The sequence below is a fragment of the Brachyhypopomus gauderio genome, unplaced genomic scaffold, assembly GCF_052324685.1.
Source record: "Brachyhypopomus gauderio isolate BG-103 unplaced genomic scaffold, BGAUD_0.2 sc49, whole genome shotgun sequence".
In the NCBI taxonomy this organism is placed as follows: domain Eukaryota; kingdom Metazoa; phylum Chordata; class Actinopteri; order Gymnotiformes; family Hypopomidae; genus Brachyhypopomus; species Brachyhypopomus gauderio.
In genome coordinates, this window is record NW_027506874.1 from 182,841 (window position 1) to 199,459 (window position 16,619).

The following is a 16,619-nucleotide window of genomic DNA, read 5'->3' on the forward strand; positions in this document are numbered from 1 at the left end:
GTGGTGTGAAATACGATGTTCGGCTGATTTTCGCGTTTAAGTCCATGATAAATCTTATTTATCTGCGTTCCATTAAGAATGCCTTTCAAGGTTACGCGTGAACGCGCTTGTGTCTGGGTCAACCTACTCAGAGTTGAGCGACCCTGATTACTTTAACTCCGATCCGCCGTTTTGGAACCGAAAACTCTGAGTATGTCAGATCGGGGTAAGACAACTCCGAGTTCAGGGTTAAGTTTAGAGTTTGTTAACCCCGCTTCTTGGAATACCCCCCTGCTCTGTCTAACGTGTATGTGTTTATATATATGTATTTATGTTTGGTGGGGTGAGGGGAGGGGAGGGTATGTGTTAAGTATACCTATGTGATCTGCTCTGTCTGACGTATATGTGTTTATATATGTATTTATGTTTGTGTCACGCCCAGCTCCGCCCTCCTCCCTTGTCCCGTCTTGTTTCCCTGTTGCCTTAGTCCTTTCTGTCTGTCACACGTCTTTAGTATTTCCACCTGTGTCTCGTTTCTCCTCCTTGTTTTCTGTGTATTTAGGTTCCCTGCCCCATTCCTCCTTGTCGGTCATTGTTTGTATGTTCTCCAGGTCTCTTTGCTTCTTTGCCGTGCTCTCCCCCCTGTTGCTACTTTATGTTCCGTGTGCTTTGCAGTCCCAGTTGTTTCGTTCCTTGGTGGTATGTTTTCTGTGTGTTTTAGCTCCTTTGTTTCTCTGTGTTCAAGCATTGGGTTCCGCTATTTCTTGTCTAGTTAATGCCCTAGTTCCTGTCTTGGTTTGTGTTTTACATTGTAGCCTGCTCATGTCCTTAGCTCTGTAGCCCTCCTTGTTACGTATGTGTGCACTGGGTTCGTTTTCCATTGTTTATCTATTGTAGTATTGGTTCTTGTTAAGTATTCCCCGTATGAGTGTTGTCTGGTTGGCTATGGTTTGGTTCCTTCTGTTTTGCGTTTCTGGTTCTCTCCCTGGGTTCTGTGTATTGTAGGTAGTTTGGTTATCTTTTGAATAAATTAGTTAAATTCCTGCGTTTGCGTCATGCCTGCCCGTCGAAATCGTTAGTTTGGTGGGGAGGGGAGGGTGTGTGTTAAGTATACCTATGTGATCTGCTCTGTCTGACGTGTATGTGTTTATATATGTATTTATGTTTGGTGGGGAGAGGGGAGGGTATGTGTTAAGTATACCTATGTGATCTGCTCTGTCTGACAAACAAATTTCCCCTGTGGACAATCAATCAATCAGACAGACAGACAGACAGACTGACTGACTATCCATCTATCTATCTATTTATCTTTTGTTTTATGTTCTCCAAGTTCATTGTGATGTTATGGAGCTGTGGAGGTGGAATAAGTGGAATTATTATCACAATATGAAAGTGAACCAGTAACTCTGTGTGTGTGTGTGTGTGTGTGTGTGTGTGTGTGCACGCGCACGTGAGCTTGTGCGTGTGAGGCAAGTTGTGTGTGTGGGAGTGAGAGAGATGTTTGTGTTCACATGTGTGTTGATGTGTAAGTGTGAGTTTTTCTCCTTCTCTCTACAGTCTGACTGACTGCAGTATTAGAGAGGAAGGCTGTGCTGCTCTGTGTTCAGCTCTGAGGTCAAACCCCTCATCACACCTGAGAGAGCTGAATCTGAAATACAATTATCCAGGAGACTCAGGAATGAAGCAGCTCTCTGCTCTACTGGAGGATCCACACTGTACACTGGAGAAACTAGAGTGAGTTACTGACTTACTGACACTTTATACACACACACACGCACTCCACACGCACGCACACACACGCATGCACGCACACACACGCATGCAACACGCACGCACGCACTCAACACGCACGCACGCACAACACGCACGCACGCACTCAACACGCACGCACTCAACACGCACGCACTCAACACACACGCACTCAACACACAAATACACACACGCGCACTCAACACACACGCGCGCGCACACACACGCGCGCGCGCACACACAAGCGCGCGCGCACACAAGCGCGCGCACACACAAGCGCACACACACACACACACACACACACGTCCTGTAACTGCTGCCATATGATTGTTAAGTTCCGTAAAATGGTTCAGAAAAAATAAAATGAATGTTTTTATACTTTTGTTTTATGTTCTCCAAGTTCATTGTGATGTTATGGAGCTGTGGAGGTGGAATAAGTATAATTATCACATTATGAAAGTGAACCAGTAACTCTGTGTGGGTGTGTGTGTGTGTGCTTGCGCATGTGAGCTTGTGCGTGTGAGGCAAGGTGTGTGTGTGGTAGTGAGAGAGATGTTTGTGTTCACGTGTGTGTTGATGTGTAAGTGTGAGTTTTTCTCCTTCTCTCTACAGTCTGTCTTACTGCAGTATTAGAGAGGAAGGCTGTGCTGCTCTGTGTTCAGCTCTGAGGTCAAACCCCTCATCACACCTGAGAGAGCTGAATCTGAACTACAATTATCCAGGAAACTCAGGAGTGAAGCAGTTCTCTGCTCTACTGGAGGATCCACACTGTACACTGGAGAAACTACAGTGAGTTACTGACTTACTGACTCTTCATACACACACACACACACACAGGATCCACACTGTACACTGGAGACCCTACAATGAGTGTTTACACTGATTGAGTTTGTGTATAGAGTGTGATGAGTGTGTGTTCATGTCTGATTCTGTCCTATTCTCTGTCTTACAGTATCTTACCACTTCAGTGGAGACACTGAAGTTGATCTGACCTGATCTGAGTCTCTCATGGGGCAGTCATGGCCTGGTGGTAGGGAACTGGTCTTGTGACCGGAGGGTCGTGGGTTTGATTCCCAGACCTGAGGCCATGACTGAGGTGCCCTTGAGCAAGGCACCTAACCCCAACTGCTCCCCGGGCGCCGGGCTAGGGCTGCCCACCACTCTGGGCATGTGTGCACCACAGCCCCCTAGTAATCACTGGTGTGTGTTAACTGCACAGATGGGTTAAATACGGAGGACAAATTTCGATTGCTGTGTAAAAAAATCACAATTGACAAAATATGGCACTTTATACAGTGAAGAGGACAACCACACACACATACATACACAGACACATACGTGATTGTGATGATATTTTTATACTTTTGTTTTATGTTCTCCAAGTTCATAACCATCAACACTGTGAGAGGTGGAATAAGTGGAATTATCACAATATGAAAGTGAACCAGGAACTGTGTGTGTGTGTGAAGATAATGTTGTGTATTTTACTCCAATCTTTATAAAATGTAGTCTGAAGGTAATAAATGTATATGAATTAAACATGTAAAGCCCAGTGTAGACCATAATTTAACCTTTAATACAGGTATTGACATCAGTTCATCCATACATGCTTTATCATTTCAATGTTTCTTTTGTCCAGAAATCACCAGATGAAAATCACTGTGCATGTAGGTATGTTTTTAGACTCATGCACCTACATTTTGTTACTACTGTAACAAACAGGGCTTGGCAGGTGGGACGCATATGCAGCTTTTAAGAGGTTTTAATACAATTGTCCAACACAAAAACAACACAACTCATACAAAGACCAAAGATAACAATAAAACTAACACTAAAGAAGCAAGAACCACAAAAGTCATAGAGACAAACCAAATACTCACAGATTACACTATACAGCTTAACAACATTCAACTCACAAGTTACAATAACCCAAAACCACAGAGACCAAACAGAGGACTTAAATACATCAACTAAACAAGGGACACAACAAGACACACCTGAAAGTGATAACGAGGGGCAGAGAACACGGCAGGGGTGTGAAAACAGAGACAACTAGGAAATGTCAAAATAAAAGACACTCAAAACACACAGAGAACAAAACAAAAGACAAGACTGACAGGGGGGAGGCAGGACCACATGACACCTGCATCATTACATTATTATGAATGAATGTGTGTGTAGATAACTGTACATGTAGGTATGTTTTTAGACTCCTGCATCATTACATTATTATGAATGAATGTGTGTGTGTGTGTGTGTGTAGATAACTGTACATGTAGGTATGTTTTTAGACTCCTGCATCATTAGATTATTATGAATGAGTGTGTGTGTGTGTGTGTGTTTGTAGATAACTGTACATGTAGGTGTGTTTTTAGACTCCTACATCATTAGATAATTATGAATGAATGTGTGTGTGTGTGTGTAGATAACTGTACATGTAGGTGTGTTTTTAGACTCCTACATCATTAGATTATTATGAATGAATGTGTGTGTGTGTGTGTGTGTGTGTGTGTGTAGATAACTGTACATGTAGGTGTGTTTTTAGACTCCTACATCATTAGATTATTATGGTCCTTCTTTAATTTAATCACGTGACCTACAACAGGGAAAACATTTACAAATAAAAAGTTCTGAAGGTGTTGATGTGAAACGCTGCTGTAAATTATGTAGAACAGGGATGGGCAACTGGCCACACACAGCCCTCGTCCTCACTCAGTGCGGCCCGCAAATACATCAATAATAATTTAATAATTAAAAGAAAAAAAACCGATAGAGCAGGACTTTTTTGTTCTTGTCACGTAGGGCTACGCCCCCCTCTCCCGTGTCGGTGTTGTTCCTTGCCCGGTTATCCCGCCCTGCGTGTCTGTTGTCCTGGTTTCCCTCTGTCTGCCACGCCCGTGTCGTCATTGTGTTCAGTTGTGTCTAGTTTAGTCCTGTGTACTTGTATCTCTGTGTTTCGCCCGTTGTCTGTTATTTGTGGTTTGTTCGGTTTTGTGGATTATCTGTCATCGCTGTTCTGGTATTTTCCGTCTCCGTTGTGTTTCTCTGTTGTGAATGGCTCTCCAGTTACGACTCCTGCCTGTCCTGTTGACCACTTGGACGGCTCTCCCGTTTTGACCCGTGTACAAACGACTTCGCCTAATTCCCCTTGTTAAATCTCGCTCTTCTCAGCGTTTGTGTCCGCCTCCTCGCTCCACAGCGCGCTACGCATTACAGTTCTTTGATATGAAGGAGTTCAAATTCCTTTCTGCACTTTTTTATTAAGCAACTGTTTTGTCTTTGTTGCTTATTAAGGACATGTTAATGCATTTATATGCAGAAAATAGATGTATGTTGGTGCAATAAACATACAGATCTGAATTCATTTAAAATGTGTTCTTATTGAGAATAATTTGTAGTGTACTGCTGCCATCTAGTGGTCAAAGGGGGCACAGCGCTCCGTTTGCTCTGGGCTGTTGGGCAACAGGTGTTTGTTTGGGAACTTGAACAAGAGTGAAAGAAATGTGTCCTAAATAAAGTACTGAACTACGTATTTCTAATGGTTACAGATGTCAGTTATGCTGTTTATGAAATAAACAAACTGTCTCACTTGTCCTTATTGTTCACCCAAAGGTACAAAGTGAACTTCATTTCACAGGTGTAGAAAAAGGCCCCTATAGCGCAGGGGTGCCCACAGTTTTCAGCTTGCGAGCTACTTATAAGATGACCAAGTCAGAAAGATCTACCGGGGTGGCGGTGAGAGGTTGTAAAAGCTGTCACTCAAAGTCACTACCCTCTTCTGACCAATAAAAACCACTCAAATCAAAGCAGAACCGCTGCAGCTTCGTAATAAGAGAACAAATCAGCTTTCAAAACGCTTCGGTGACGCGTAGGGGGCAGATTTGTCGGAGCGTCTCATCCAGGAAGTGGATTAGGCACAATTTTGCAGTGAGGTGAGCAAGCTTTTTAAGGTATTACCCACAACGGATCTACAATGTTAAGGTCTTAAAGCCTTATTAGTATACGATTTTTAGGTGACAAAACATTAAGACATCTCACATCATAAATATGTATTTTAAACGGATATGTTGGGAGACCCCCCCGCGAGGTGCACTTTTGTCACTAACTTCAAAGCCAGATATCTCGCGATCGGCTGCACGTAGACGTCTAAAACTCGGTAGGCATGTAGATGGGATAGGAAATGTTTAATGTTTAAACATGTTAATGTTTAATATGTTTTATAAGGCCATAAAGGAGCTGGGCCCGCCGACGGTCTCACTAGAGGGCGCTAACCTGCCCGGGCACATTCAATCTGCAGGTTCTCTTGAGATTTTTAAATCTTCTTTAAAAACACATTTATTCTCCATGGCTTTTAATTATAGTTAAATAGACGTTTTGCTGATAACTCTGATTTGTTTTATATTTTCTTTTATTTATTCTAATTTGTTTTATTTATTTGTAGTTTTATTTATTATATTTTCTATGTCATTGCACTGCTTCTGTTTATTGATTATAATTGTTTGGAACTGTGACATTATCAGACCTACTTTTATTCCCAATGCAGCTTCTCATCCTGTACAGCACTTTGGTCAACCTCGGTTGTTTGAAATGTGCTCTATAAATAAAGTTTGAGTTGAGTTGAGTAGTGATTGACCGATATAATCGGATTAATCGGTCAGATTTTTGGCATTTCTTAGATAATCAGCATTGGCCAATATATGAGCCCAAGAGTCCGATATTTACACAATGCACACAGGCAATGCTGTGGGCAGCTCCGTCATTCTGACCCCTTGTGTCCATTTTGACAATTACAGGCAGACATCAGTGAAAGCACAGGGACAGGAGTACAAGCTGCTAGGAGTACAAACTACTGCTGCTGTTTTATTTTTTAATGAATGTTCATTCTCAAAAATATAGTGATGCTGCTATCTGCTTGTGTATGTTAAGTGCACTGAAATTTTGTATTTTATTTAGTTTTTGTGTTTTTTTTTAATTGAAGTGAACTGCAAAAAGAGCAAAGAGCAGACTGTGCTAAATAAATTAGTGTTAGTTTATTAGTGTTATTTAGTGTTTATTTAACACTAATTTAATTAGTAAATTAGTGTTGCCACCTGTCCCCCCAGTTTTCCCAGGACTGTCCCGGTTTTCACGTGCCTGTCCCTGTTTTCCCGGGCTGTCCCAGTTTGTCCCGGTTTTCCTTCTTTTTAATATTTGGTCCCGGCAAAAAAACTAGGTTAGTTCAAACCACGATTCAGACTGTTTCTGCACACTTTAAATCTGTCTTTTTTTCTCGCTGTGTCCATTTTAAACCCCTTTGGTAACATTTTACGTTCGCCACCCCCGGTCAACAAATTACACTCACCACCCTGTGTCAGTGTGACAGTGTCCTTGTTTTTTGTCAGACCTAGGTGGCAACCCTAATTGTTCTTTAGTTTTTTTTTTATGGATTTTACTATATTTTACGGAGCCCGTAAGGTGACATCATGTAAAAAATAAATAAATAACGTGTGGCCACGACATATTAACGCGTGGGAACGAGATACTAACGTCGCCTTTCACACGCGGCAACAAAGTTTATTTTTTCACAGCAAAGCAAGCAGATCCCAGGGATGTTCGCGAACTGACTGCCCAAGGAAGGTAAACCTGGCCTTATATAAAGTAATACTTAATTATCTTGTTCGCACGCGTTAGTAAGTCGTTCGCATGCGTTAGTAAGTCGTGGCCACGCGTTATTATATTTTTTACATGACGTCACCTTACAAGCTCCGTAATATTTGGCATCACCTGTCGCTGTATCCCTGTACACCAGCAACCCCCCCCCCCCCCCCCCCTCGCAGTATGCCCATGACGTCACATACCCCGCCCCCCGGTCTTCTCACCTTTTTAACCCCTGACCCATTTTCATGCCTGTGTCATGACACAGCTGGATGACAGCATCAACATAGATTACCAGAAATCTCAAAGTCTAAGCCCCACACCTTACAAGGGGAATATTAACTGAAGGCTTGATTAAATAGGTGAGTCTTAAGTCTAGATAAAAAAATTGGAACTTTGTCAGAATCTCAGATTGGAGCTGGAAGGCTATTCCATAATTGAGGGGCTTTAAAGGAGAAAGCTCTGCCTCTGGCTGTAGTCTTACAAATTTTTGTAACTAGGAGAAATCCAGCATTTTGGGAGCGCAAAGGGTGAGATGGGTTGTAGTAAGCAACGAATCAATGAATGTGAGTTGTAGTAGTAAAACAAATGATTTGTTCTAATTTGTTTTACTACTACAAATCACATCCATTAAGCAACCGAAGAACAGTTTATGTACCTTAAATTCACCAAACTGTAGTTAACAAGAATTTACTTTCCTCTGTAGGAAGCATTCTGGCGCCCTCCTCTGGCGAATTTGGAGATCGTCCTATGAGAGCGAGAGCACCCAGGGGCCTCCCCATCAGCGCCCACCCTGTCCCCAGTGGAGGGGAGCACACGTAGCGGTGGGGGGGTGGAGAACTAGTAGTTACCCACCACTCAAGGACGGAGAGAACGGAGGGCCACGAGACACACGCACGCCGCTTCAGCCCCGGGTAGGACCGGGCGCCGTGCGGTGCTGTGGCAGGGACACAGAAGTAGGAAAACCCCACGCACGCTGACAGAGGGAGAGGGCTGTGAGACCCAGACTCACACACCGTGTGTGGGGAAACCGACCTCACACCTACGAGCGGCAGGCGCCGAGTTTTTTTAAACACTTCACACGGGCCAGAGGGAACTGAGGAGGTGCGCGCGGTGGTGGAGGAGAGCAGGCAGGTGGGGTGGTGGTGGAGGAGAGCAGGCAGGTGGGGTGGTGGTGGAGGAGAGCAGGCAGGCGGGGTGGTGGTGGAGGAGAGCAGGCAGGTGGGGTGGTGGTGGAGGAGAGCAGGCAGGTGGGGTGGTGGTGGAGGAGAGCAGGCAGGTGGGGTGGTGGTGGAGGAGAGCAGGCAGGCGGGGTGGTGGTGGAGGAGAGCAGGCAGGCGGGGGTGGTGGTGGAGGAGAGCAGGCAGGCGGGGTGGTGGTGGAGGAGAGCAGGCAGGCGGGGGTGGTGTTGGAGGAGAGCAGGCAGGCGGGTGTCTACGCAGCTCATCCACCCTGCAGGAACAAAGATGCAGCTGCAAAACTCTTTTCCCAGAGGCTCGCGGAGACACAGAGACAGGGAGGAGACGCCGTGCGGCGCTACCCGTTAAATGGACACTGATGCTTCAGAGCGTCCTTCATGTGTTCAAATCAAAGGTTCATTATTTACTCTAAACACTGCTCATATCCTATATGACCCTGGGCCTTTGAATATCTTCATGAGATTCAAGACATTTGACATTAGGGAACTTTATTTGCTTAATGATCCTTCCGCAGGTTCACCTACGGAAACCTTGTTACTACTTAGTTGCATATTTTCTTCTGAATGTACCGTTTTTATCTTAATGTTGCTCTTAATTTAATATTTATTTTGCACTCAGTTGTAAGTTAGTTCATACTTATTTTTTGTATTATGTTACAGTGATCCTGCCACACTTCACGCTTTAGCTTTTGTGAATTCACTCTTTCACGGGTTTTTATAAGATATTAATGGGGAAAAATAGGTGAGTAGGGTGAACAGGGTGAATAAGGTGAACAGGGTGAATAGGGTGAACAGGTGAATAGGGTGTATAGGGTGAATAAGGTGAACAGGGTGAATAAGGTGAGTAGGGTGTATAGGGTGAATAAGGTGAGTAGGGTATGTAGGGTGAGCAGGGTGAATAGGGTGAAAAGAGTGAGTAGGGTGTATAGGGTGAATAAGGTGAACAGGGTGAGTAGAGTGAATAGGGTGAACAGGGTGTATAGGGTATGTAGGGTGAATAAGGTGAACAGGGTGAATAAGAGAAGATTCTTTGGTTTTCTCAAGGAAATAAAAAACAAACATTCAAGCACAGAAATATTACAGTATTGCATTATAGATTTTTAAACATGGAAAATCACAATATTATGTTGTGTGTATCTTTTAGTTATCGTTGCTAAACTCTGAGGCAGCTGTCCCATATATGAAATAGGACAACACCTGTGATAATTGTTTTATACAAAGATGCACATTATGAGTAGGATATAAATGCTGTGTGTTCAACACTGTTTTAAAGGACACAGACTGTCATAAACCTGTTCACACTTACACCTTAAATCCCTTCAGTTACGAGGTAGCGCTGTCTACCATATCAGGAAGAATAATGGATCCTTCACTAAACACACACTGAATGGATACAGTAATCAATGGTGTGATGTATGTGTGCATCAATAAAAGGATGAATGGATGTATATATGGATGCAAACATATATACTTGATAAATAACGCATTATTGATCTTGTAAAATTGTATGCATCAATCTATGGTACCGTAAACAGGGTATTTGCTGAATGAAAAGCTCTAAGCATGATGGTTTAATGGATATTACCTTGTTGCCAAGTCTAATCATGTAAATGACACACAAGCAAATCTTGGATCCATGTAGAGAAATACAACCTGCAGTTTGTAGTATTTTCTAATTAGTACATAGATCATTACCAGACATGCATGAAAATGAAAGAATTTAGGTATATGAAAACTGTTGCATCTTGGGAGATGTCAAGACCACAAAGGGAGCTCAATCAGAAAACACAGCACAAAGGCACAGCACCCTCTGCTGGACTCTTAAATGTACTGCACCTAAACTAAAGTCAATACCTCAACCCTATTTACCTAATCTGTAATTACATGAACATTTGTATGGAGCTTTTTCAGTGTCACCAAAACCTGAACCTGAAACCATTATTACTTGAAAAAAAAGTCTGTGAAATTCATTCAGGTAATTGGGAGACGCGTCTTTCTGTTAAATTTCCCTGTTTGGCGTGTACGTAGCATGTAAGCAGCATGAAAGTGACCACTGTACCACCCAGAAATGGCACTTTGTAGCAGCACATGATTGTGGCACTTAGTGTGTCCAGTGCTACTTGACTGTGGCCTCTGCTGACAGGCATCTAAAGACTCTTTTGAGTGACTCTGTGAATCAGCCACTAGCATAAATCATCCTGACGAGCCCCGAATCGCCATTTGTTGAAATGAAGATGGTTCATAACTTTTGTTATGCTTGTGTCAATGACTTCCTGGGGCTGGAGGGCTGCGGCTGTAGACCAGGGGTGTCTGTGTGCTTGTCCTGGTTGGTGGTGGTGGGGGGCTCGGGGGGGGGGGGGGGGGGGGGGGGGGGCGTTGCCTCTTAGTCTTGGGTGTGGGGTGGGGGTGTACGTGGGGGGCAGGTGCAAAAAAAAACAACATGTGTCATGTATGGAATAGTCATCAGTGAAGACCAACATGAGCACTGCCACATAGAGCCCCTTCTACAGGGCAACAGTATCCTGACTAGCTGTCTAACATGTCTAACAGCTGTCTGATATGTGCACTGGTATCTCAAACCACCAGCATCTACAGAGGCTCGTGAGACCAACTGAGAAGATCATCAGGGTGTCTACACACACCATCAACACCTCCTACCACACGCACTGGATTCACGTGACCACCAGCATTCTCAAAGTCTCTTCATATGTTTACTCCTATCCTGCTGGTACAGATGTTTACTCCTATCTGCTGGTACAGATGTTTACTCCTATCCTGCTGGTACAGATGTTTACCCCTATCCTGCTGGTACAGATGTTTACTCCTATCCTGCTGGTACAGATGTTTACTCCTATCCTGCTGGTACAGATGTTTACTCTTATCCTGCTGGTACAGATGTTTACTCCTATCCTGCTGGTACAGATGTTTACTCCTATCCTGCTGGTACAGATGTTTACTACAATCCTGCTGGTACAGATGTTTACTACAATCCTGCTGGTACAGATGTTTACTCCTATCCTGCTGGTACAGATGTTTACTCCTATCCTGCTGGTACAGATGTTTACTCCTATCCTGCTGGTACAGATACAGTTCATCAGTACACAGTTAAACAGCACTGAACATCCCCCTCTGTTTGGACTGATCTCTGATCAGTTCATCAATGAAAAGACTGTAAAACACTCTTAGCTGGGCAGGTCTGTTCCTCCACTGTAATTTTGAACAGGAGGGGCCTCTGATCTGGGAGCTGCATTGTCATGTCTGGCTCCGCCTCTGTCCTCTTATTCTGGTTTCAGTGTTTTTCTGATCCCTCCTTGTGTGTAACCCCGCCCCTCATTAGTATTACCAGGTGTTTGTTCTTAGTTTTCCTTGGTTTGTCCAGTGTAGTCTGTTTACAGCTTCTTGTGTTCTACAGCTGTTTGGTGTAGTCTTTGTAAAATATTAAATATGAATAACTCACTGTCAGATTTGACCTTGGTCTATTTATATGACCCTGATTTTGGATTGTCCTTCACGACACCTCACTCTGTGTCACGTCCAGCTCCGCCCTCCTCCCTTGTCCCGCCTACTTTCCCCGTTTCCTTGGTTTCCCTCCTCTTTGTCACGCCCATGTCCTCAAGTGTTTTCACCTGCGTCTCGTTTCTCCTCCATGTGTCAAAGTATATTATCCCCTCTGTTTTAGCCTCTCGATGTCGGTCATTGTGTTTGCCATGTTTCCTGCATGAGCCTGTGTATGTTTCTCTCTGCGCTCAGTAGCCTGTGCTCTCCCTTCTTTTATCCCGTGTGCTGGTCTGGTTTGTTCTGTTTTGTCATCCCTGTTTTAGTTCTCTTATCTCTTTGCTGGTTTACTTTAGTTGTTCCTTGTTAGTTGTATTTTCCCTTCGCATATTGTTCCCCTCCCTGACTCTCTATTTTATGTGTTCTTCGTTCATATATTTCTCCCCGTGAATCTGTCCCCCTTAGTAGTTAAGACTCTGTTGTAGCCTTCGTCTCTCGCTTCTAAGTGTGTGCATTAATTCCCTGTGCATTCTAGTCTTCTTGTTCATCCAGTTGATTCAGTCCAATTTATGTTGTGGTTGTGTCATGCTTTAGTGATTGTTAGTTCATCCGTTGTCGTAAGTAAAGTAGTCCTTCCTGTGGTGTGTCTAAGTTTAAATATTTCTAGTATTGTGTTTAAGTGGTGTTTCATTTAGTGTGTTGCTTGGTTGCCGTGTTGGCTATCTAATGTTTGATCTAGTGTCAGACATGAAAATGTGTCAGGGGTTAAAAGGGTGAGAAGACCGGGGGGGGGGGGGGGGGGGGGGGGGGGGGGGTGCTGCTGGTACAGTGACTATTGACGGGGTGGTTGTTTCTATCTATCTATCTATCTATCTATCTATCTATCTATCTATCTATCTATCTATCTATCTATCTATCTAACCAAAATTAGAGCAATACTGAAAAGTATTGAACAATAAATAAAAAAGAAGTGAACAATAATAATTGAACCATTGAACATAGAGATACTAAACATAATATATGTCAGACATGACATTCAGACACTGTCAGATTCAGATATAAAAAAAAAAGATTTAAATTTTGAGAGTTGCGAGTAAGAAGAGTAGTACATTGAAACACAGAGTCTTCCCTGTTGACTTCTCTCACGGTAATGTCGCGCTGAAAAATATTGACCTGTCTTGACGGAGACAAGATCCGTAAACGCGAAAAGCTGCTTTCGCCATTCCGGATGGCTCAGTCAAAACCATTACATCTTAATGAACCAATAAATAACATCAGCGGCGAAAATGAGTGTAAAAAATACCAGGGTTCACGTGTTTTTATTTTGTCACAAAAGGCTTCTAACATGGGCTAAAGCACAGGGTAGACTATCAAATGACAAGAGTTTGCAACTTCATCTTCAAGCTTTTCAGCCCTGGCGCGAATGTTATCCTCACACGTCCCTGGATTCACCAGTTAGAACTACAGACACTAGAAAAAAAATCTTGTTTCTTATTTTATGTCACCGCTAAATACACGGGGTTGACGCGAACTTAATAGGCCTATCTATCTACCTATTTATCACAGGAGCTTGTGGCTAGCTCTGACAGTGTTCAACGCTGTAGCGAACGGCAGTAACTTTGTTTTACCGGAAAATATGAAAACGATTGAAACCATTAATCACCCAATTAAATCCACTGGTAAATGTACGATCTGTTAAATGTAGTGGTAAATGTACGCTCCTCTGCCGTGTCCCGGTGTAGATATCACTAGGTCCTGCTTCACGTCCCGTTTAGCGTCACAACATGAATGAAGAACGTTCGTATAAACGCAATTTGGCCTCTATGATGGATCTGGGCGGAAATTGCTGGCCACTGTGTCATTGAAATTGCCGATTTCAGAAGTGCTCTATATGCTTATTAAGTCAATATGATAATATATATATATATATCCATAAAATATCTGCAGGACCCCCCCCTCCAAAAAAAAAAAACTCATCGGATCTACACGATTCGCGTAGGTCACCCTTTTCAACTTCAAAATGGCGAATTTCGCCGAAAGGTGACAGATTATCATGCCTGTAGTGTATATTCTTCTGTCCTTAGTTTTTCTCTCTTGTTCCTTTTGGTCTTTGTTTAATTTAATAAATCACATTGATACTTGCGTTTGCATCACACCCCCTTGATTCGTTACACTCTGTTCAGTACATGAATCCCCCTCATTGCTCCCAGACACCACAGGCGTTACATGCAGCTACACTGTTCTCAGATCAGAGAGGTGTCATTTATTTACAGTAGTTCTGTATGTTGTGCATGATACAACGTGTGTGTACTTGTAGCAGTCTGGCTGCATTCCTTACCTGTGAACCACTTACCTGTGACCCACTCTGGTGCTGTTATTCAGCACTGGGAGAGAGCCAGTATGATACTGATCTGTTAAAATATGGAGATAAACCTGAATCTGGAGTCTCCACCTCCTACAGAGTCATATGAGAAACTGAACAGAACAAACAGATTCAGATCAGAGTGAGAGAGACTGAGCAGGATCATCATTTTATGAGACACATGAATCTATTTCAGAGGAACACGGTGAGTATGTGAGTCTGTGATAGATAATACAGACAGTAGTAATAGAATTCCTAGTGTTAGTGGAGACAGACAGTAGTAATAGATCTCCTAGTGTTAGTGTAGTCAGACAGTAGTAATAGAACTCCTAGTGTTAGTGTAGTCAGAAAGTAGTAATAGAACTCCTAATGTTAGTGTAGTCAGACAGTAGTAATAAAACTCCTAGTGTTAGAGTGGTCAGACAGTAGTAATAGAACTCCTAGTGTTAGTGTAGTCAGACAGTAGTAATAGAACTCCTAGTGTTAGTGTAGTCAGACAGTAGTAATAAAACTCCTAGTGTTAGAGTAGTCAGACAGTAGTAATAGAACTCCTAGTGTTAGTGTAGTCAGACAGTAGTAATAGAACTCCTAGTGTTAGTGTAGTCAGACAGTAGTAATAAAACTCCTAGTGTTAGAGTAGTCAGACAGTAGTAATAGAACTCCTAGTGTTAGTGTAGTCAGACAGTAGTAATAGAACTCCTAGTGTTAGTGTAGTCAGACAGTAGTAATAGAACTCCTAGTGTTAGTGTAGTCAGACAGTAGTAATAAAACTCCTAGTGTTAGAGTAGTCAGACAGTAGTAATTGTCACGGAACAGCTCCGGACCCTTCCCTGTGGGCGTGTCTACGTCGTCTGCGTCTTGCCGTCTGCGTCTATGGCTCCTCGTGGGTGTGGTTGTGTCTGCGTGTGTTCATTCGTCCCACCTGTCGCCCGTCTCGTAATCACTCGGGGCTCATGTAGTTTGTCTATTTAATGTGCGTTCGCGCAGTGTCGTGTGCTTGTCGTTGTCTTTAGTTTGCACGTTGCATGTGTGTGAGTTTCAGTGTTTTCTGTGCGCGTATTGCGCAACACAAACTTCAATAAAGCAGTGACGTTGGCTGCGTATGCAAGGATCCGTGTCTCGTCCTTCACACTGCACCCCAGCGTTACAGAACGACAAGCCACGTTGAGACACCAGGACAATGCCCGGCTATAAGCCCAAGTCCAGGAAGGGGAAGAAGAAACCCAGCAAGCGGCATCACCGCACTTCGCCCTCGTCTTCACGGGGAAGCTCGCTCATACGGGTCGGCGTCCTCGAGTGGCACGAGACGGGTACGCCACCAGAGGGTGGCCGTGGAGTGGAGGAACACCAGCCCCCGCAGGACAAGACCACGCCTACGCTGGCGCAGCTGGAGGGAGACCCGGTATGTGCGTCCCTGCTGCGTCACGCTCGGAAGCACCTGAACCCCGAGGCAGCGGAGGGGCTCCGCCAGGAGGCGGTGCGAATATGGAGGGTGTATCACCCCTCGTCCGCCAGGGAGCCCGCACCCCTGCGGGTACACGCCGTTGAGCTCTGCGTGTTGGTGAGGGACCCCGAGAGCGAGCTGGAGGAGGGGGATTCCCCAGGCGAGGAGTCGGAGCCGGACTACGGTGGAGAGGATTACCCTCCGTCGTTGGACGATGTCTCCACCGTGGACTACGGTGGAGGGGACTACCCTCCGTCATTGGACGACGTCTCCACCGTGGACTACGGTGGAGAGGACTACCCTCCGTCATTGGACGACGTCTCCACCGTGGACTACGGTGGAGAGGACTACCCTCCGTCGTTGGACGACGTCTCCACCGTGGACTACGGTGGAGAGGACTACCCCCCGTCATTAGACGAAGCCTCCACCGTGGGCTACGGTGGAGACTACCCTCCGTCCGAGGGCTCTGGTAGCGGAGAGGACGAGGAGAGCCTCCCCCCCTCGGAACTTTCGGTCGAGACCACGAAGGGGAAGTGGACCCCCTCTTCCGACCGCTCCAGTGACAGCGACATGGACTGTGCCCGGGGTGGCAGCCCGGAGCGACCCATGGACTGGAGCCAAGGAGAAGAGGAGGAGGACATGGAGACCGAGGGGGACCGTCCGCACAGCCCGTTCGGCACGTCAGCCGGCCGCGCAGCACCCGGCACGTCAGCCGGCCGCGCAGCACCCGGCACGTCAGCCGGCCGCGCAGCACCCGG

General features: G+C 44.7%; 1 protein-coding gene across 5 annotated transcripts in view; it reads left to right on the forward strand.

The window, feature by feature from the left end:
* The window catches only part of LOC143487703 (NACHT, LRR and PYD domains-containing protein 3-like), a 267,073-nt gene that overhangs the window by 159,867 nt on the left and 90,587 nt on the right, over positions 1-16,619 (forward strand). The window contains exons 20-22 of one of the 5 annotated variants that reach the window (XM_076986788.1): positions 1,537-1,713; positions 2,341-2,517; positions 2,681-3,275. In XM_076986788.1, the coding sequence (XP_076842903.1) occupies positions 1,537-1,713; positions 2,341-2,517; positions 2,681-2,708 (382 nt within the window). In that variant the 3' untranslated portion in view covers positions 2,709-3,275. Of the gene's footprint in view, positions 1-1,536; positions 1,714-2,340; positions 2,518-2,680; positions 3,276-16,619 lie in introns of those variants that run through there. The other 4 variants (XM_076986790.1, XM_076986797.1, XM_076986787.1 and 1 more) reach the window with 4 other exon arrangements.